The following is a 4313-nucleotide window of genomic DNA, read 5'->3' as shown; positions in this document are numbered from 1 at the left end:
ATCTGGTGTTTATCGAGTCGATCATGGACCACAAGGCTTATCTGCAAATTTTAAAAGATAATTTGCACGAAAGCGCCAGAAAATTAGGGTTAGCTGAGGACTTTTGGTTCCAGCAAGATAATGACCCGAAGCATACAGCCCACAATGTAAAGCTATGGTTGCTCTATAACACCAAAAACCAGTTGCACTCGCCACCTCAGTCGCCAGATTTGAATCCCATAGAGCATCTATGGGATCATTTGGAGACGCAGGATCCGCCTTCGAACCATAACATCGAAGGCTATGCTGAAGGACGTCATTATGGAAGAATGGCTTGAATATTTCCCATCGGTGACTGAAAAATTGGCAAGCAATCAATGCCAAAACGTTTGGAGGAAGCTATCAAACGAAAGGGGTACCCCACTTCTTATTAAAAATTAGAATTAAGTACCATTTTTAAGCAACTTTGAAGTTTGTACGCATATTTTTCTGGCTAAAAAATTCGTCACTTTTTTCGTTTTTAATTTTAATAAATAAAGTTAAGGTGTTATGTTAATAAAAACTAAATATATTTATAATCAATAAATGTGTTAACAATATAAAAAAAAAATTAAGTCGATATCAATTATATATATATGTTTTTTTAGCGATCAAAGTTAGGCATCGAGTTTGTACGCATACTTTTTCTGGCATGTGTATCTTCGTGTGCAGTAAATTTGTAAATTGTGTTTGGCCAATGCTAAAGGATTTAACACCTAATCCCTGTGTTTGTTATACGTGGTGTCTAGTAGACTCATTGTTGTTGTTTGATTTTTAACTCCTGAACTATTTGGTATAAAATTAATTGGTTATTCTGAATGACTACTTCAATTCTTTAAAACTCCTCTAAAAATACCCATAGTTTACGATACAAGAAGGCTTTTCAATTGAACTTGCGTATCGCAAATTTTACATCAGTGGTCAGAACTAAAAATATATTTTGCTTTAGCAAACTGAAAGAAAATTTTACAATGCTAAAAATAATACACTACCTTTATTTCTATGACGTAAATTGGCTTTATTTGCTATTTTAAATCCAATTTTGAGCGACATGCAACAGCTTAACAAAATATTTCAAAGCGAACGGTCGAAATCTTCAAAGTTACTCAATGAATTAGTAACCACCAGCCAGATGTTGAAATAGACATTTTCAAAAAGGATGAAATCCGGGATATGTCAAGTAATCATTTATATTTGGGATATGTGTTTGAGAAAAAATTTAAGAGGTGCAGTTTCAACAAATTGCTCCTCATATACGAAATGTTATGACTGGCTCAAAAAAAGTGTTTTACACCGAATTGAAAAAATATGCCGTCTCTCAAGCTCGCTTCCGAGGCTTCCGTGTACAATAACCAGCAGGCCATCCCAGAACGACTTACGGCTGTTCCCATGGGCGATCTCTTAAACCAACACAAGCCCGATGCTCGGACAGGCATGGTCACCCAAATCCTCTGGCTACAGCGGATTGTCGACCCAAAATCTACTTGAGAGCTTAGTAGATTCCCACCCCAGCAGCTTGCATCCCGCAATTCTTAAACTTGTAATATTTTGTAAATAGTTTTTTATTTTAGTTTTGTAAATATTTGTACATATACTCTCTAGGTACACTACCCATAGTACCATAACTAATTTCGATAAACGCGCCCGGTTATGTTCAAATGCCTGAACGATTCGACGAAAAAAAAAAAATGTAAATAATATGTAAAATAAAAAAAAGGTCTCTCAAGCTCTAAAATGCGTAAGCCACTTAATTCAACTGGCAGTAACAAAGGCTTGCACGAAGTTATGCCGGACTGCTAAAACTAGTCGCCAAATACAATACAAAAAACTGTATCAATGTTTAAATGATGAACAGGTATGTGTGCATATGAACAGCATGTATTAACAAAAATAATAGTCAATTGTGATCGTCTGCTATTAATTTACTAACGTATATATATGTGATGAAGCTTTCTTTTGGTGTTTACAGTTAAATGTTATTTGCAAAACATTTTCTGTATAAAAAATTTAATCAACTTTTTTTTTATTATTATTTAGAATCCTTTTTGAAAATAACAAAGTGTGCGACACAAGATGGCTGTCCATTGAGAATGCAGGTTCCCGAATCGCGGACCAGTGGACAGAACTAAAAACTCCACTGTGTTAGCAGCCACTTTTGAGAAGTGTCATAAGTCACATATCCTCAACTGGCCTCTATAAAGATGATATATTACCTCTTTATTTATTATTTTTGAGGCCTATATTAAAAAGGAGATGCAAGACTCAATAAATCTTTCAAAGTAGAATAACATCCAACCCAACTATATTCCGATGTCATAATGGCCAATCAACCTCTTTGAAAGTGAAAATTATACCACCTGATTGCGAAATCAATGTTTAAAAGGATGACTTTAAAAAAAGCTGATGCAAACATATATTTAGGTATGCCTTGAAAAAAAGATTTAAAAAAAAATTAGAAAAAAAAAAGATTAAAAAACTTAATTTTCAATCACACTAGATGGAAATTAGAACAATTGGTATGGACTTTATAATTAAGTTAATAATCCAACTTCGAGAAAGGTAGTATAATGACCTTGATCTCAGTATTTTTAGATTGCCAGAAAACATTAAAATAATGCAACACGTCAAATTGTTTTCTGTTCAAAATATGCTAAGACCCTTTTATTCTGAAGATATTCTCGACGTCTTACAATATTTTGAATGTCAAGACATTGACAACATTAAAATCCAAATGGATAAAATTAATTTTATTAAATGGGAATGTGTGGATGACAACATCAAATTTTGGACTGAAGTCCTGAATTATAAGGACGCTGGGAACCAAAATCCTTTCAATGAAGTAGCACCTTATTTTTTTTTTCAAAAGTTGGCAGCACTGAGTAGGATGAATTAGATTTAACACTAGGCTAAATCCGACCAAATTGACTAATGCTGGTGACTCAATTTTAGCAACAAGGCAGCTTCTTGACACTACCAATCACAATGCTACTAACATATCTGAAACATTAAAGGGCGTGCTTGATGATTGGGGTGTCACGAATAAGGTTGTTTGTGTTGTGACTGATAATGATGCAACGATCCTTAAGGCATGTGAGTTGCTTGAATATAAGCACTTGCCTTGCGTAGCGCACACAATCAACCTTATTGTGCAAGATGTTCTAAAATTGCCCGATTTCGACGTAATTCTCACAAAATGTAAGTCGGTAGTTGGCTTTTTCAAGAGAAGCCAGATCGCATCATCAAAATTCAAGGAAGCACAGGGGGAAAATCCGCATTCTCTTCTGCAAGAAATGCCCACACGATGGAACAGCGCCTACGAAATGATGAAGCGCATACTAAAAACCAATGAATTTATAACTTTAGCTTTGGTATCATCTCGTGGCGCTCCATCGCCGTTTTCAGCAGCAGAAGTGGATATTTTGAACGATATATCCGAGATGCTATCCCCCTTCGAAGAGGCGACGCTTTCTGTGTCAACGAACACAAAAGTATCAGCGTCTATCATAATCCCAGTCATATGCGAACTGCATCACAAAATAAATAATCTTATAGTCAGCACAGAACAAGGCAAAACCATATTGACGGCCATCAAGGGTAGTCTTACCAAGAGGCTTTCAAGTTATGAAACACGCTCAATACCACGAATTGCCACCATACTAGATCCCCGCTTTAAAAAGCAGGGATTTTTGATTCCCTTTAATGCGGAGGAAGGGGCCAAAGCTGTGCAGCATGAACTGTTCACAAAACTGCCTGCAAACCCACTACATCCGCCAACACCACCAACACAGGAAACAAGCCGATTCTCATTTCTTCAAATCAAAACCCAAAACAGGGTGCACTCTTCATGGGCAGATGCCATTATCCTGATGAGACAGCATTTTGAAAAGGAAAACCAGCCGGAAGAATGTGACCCTCTTGCGTACTGGCAGGTAAGAAATTATGCAATAACATACTTTTTCCAATTAATTGTATTAATTATATTTTAGATTACTACTGATGGCGACGCGTTTAAAACGTTAGCAAAAAAATACTTCTGCGTTCCCGCATCTTCGTGCGAATCGGAAAGAGTTTTTAGTAAAGCTGGGCAAGTTATAAGTGAGCGTCGCACGCGGCTTTCATCGACCGTTGTCGATAAGCTTCTGTTTTTAAACAAAAACAAACATGTAAATAATATGTAAATATATATAGTAGAGTTCGAGATAGTAAGTAAGGATAGTAAAGTAGGTGTAGTAAGTAAGGATAGTCAATAGGGATAGCAAGTAAGGATAGTAAAATAAGCAATAGTATAGTAGGGA

The 4313-nt window shown here is 35.9% G+C and overlaps 1 protein-coding gene across 1 annotated transcript; it reads left to right on the top strand.

Moving 5' to 3' along the window:
* Nucleotides 1-1865: 1865 nt before the first annotated feature.
* On the top strand, nt 1866-4112 carry LOC121529789 (E3 SUMO-protein ligase ZBED1-like). Its single transcript, XM_041817760.1, has 2 exons — nt 1866-1873; nt 2924-4112. Exons 1-2 carry the CDS (start codon nt 1866-1868, stop codon nt 4002-4004), a joined length of 1089 nt encoding a protein of 362 aa, XP_041673694.1. The 3' UTR covers nt 4005-4112.
* Nucleotides 4113-4313: the final 201 nt, after the last annotated feature.

Source organism: Drosophila eugracilis, unplaced genomic scaffold (assembly GCF_018153835.1).
Source record: "Drosophila eugracilis isolate 14026-0451.02 unplaced genomic scaffold, ASM1815383v1 contig_1129, whole genome shotgun sequence".
NCBI classification, from domain to species: Eukaryota; Metazoa; Arthropoda; class Insecta; order Diptera; family Drosophilidae; genus Drosophila; species Drosophila eugracilis.
The sequence above is the reverse complement of the archived record's forward strand: the minus strand, read 5'-3'. Positions and strand labels throughout refer to the sequence as shown.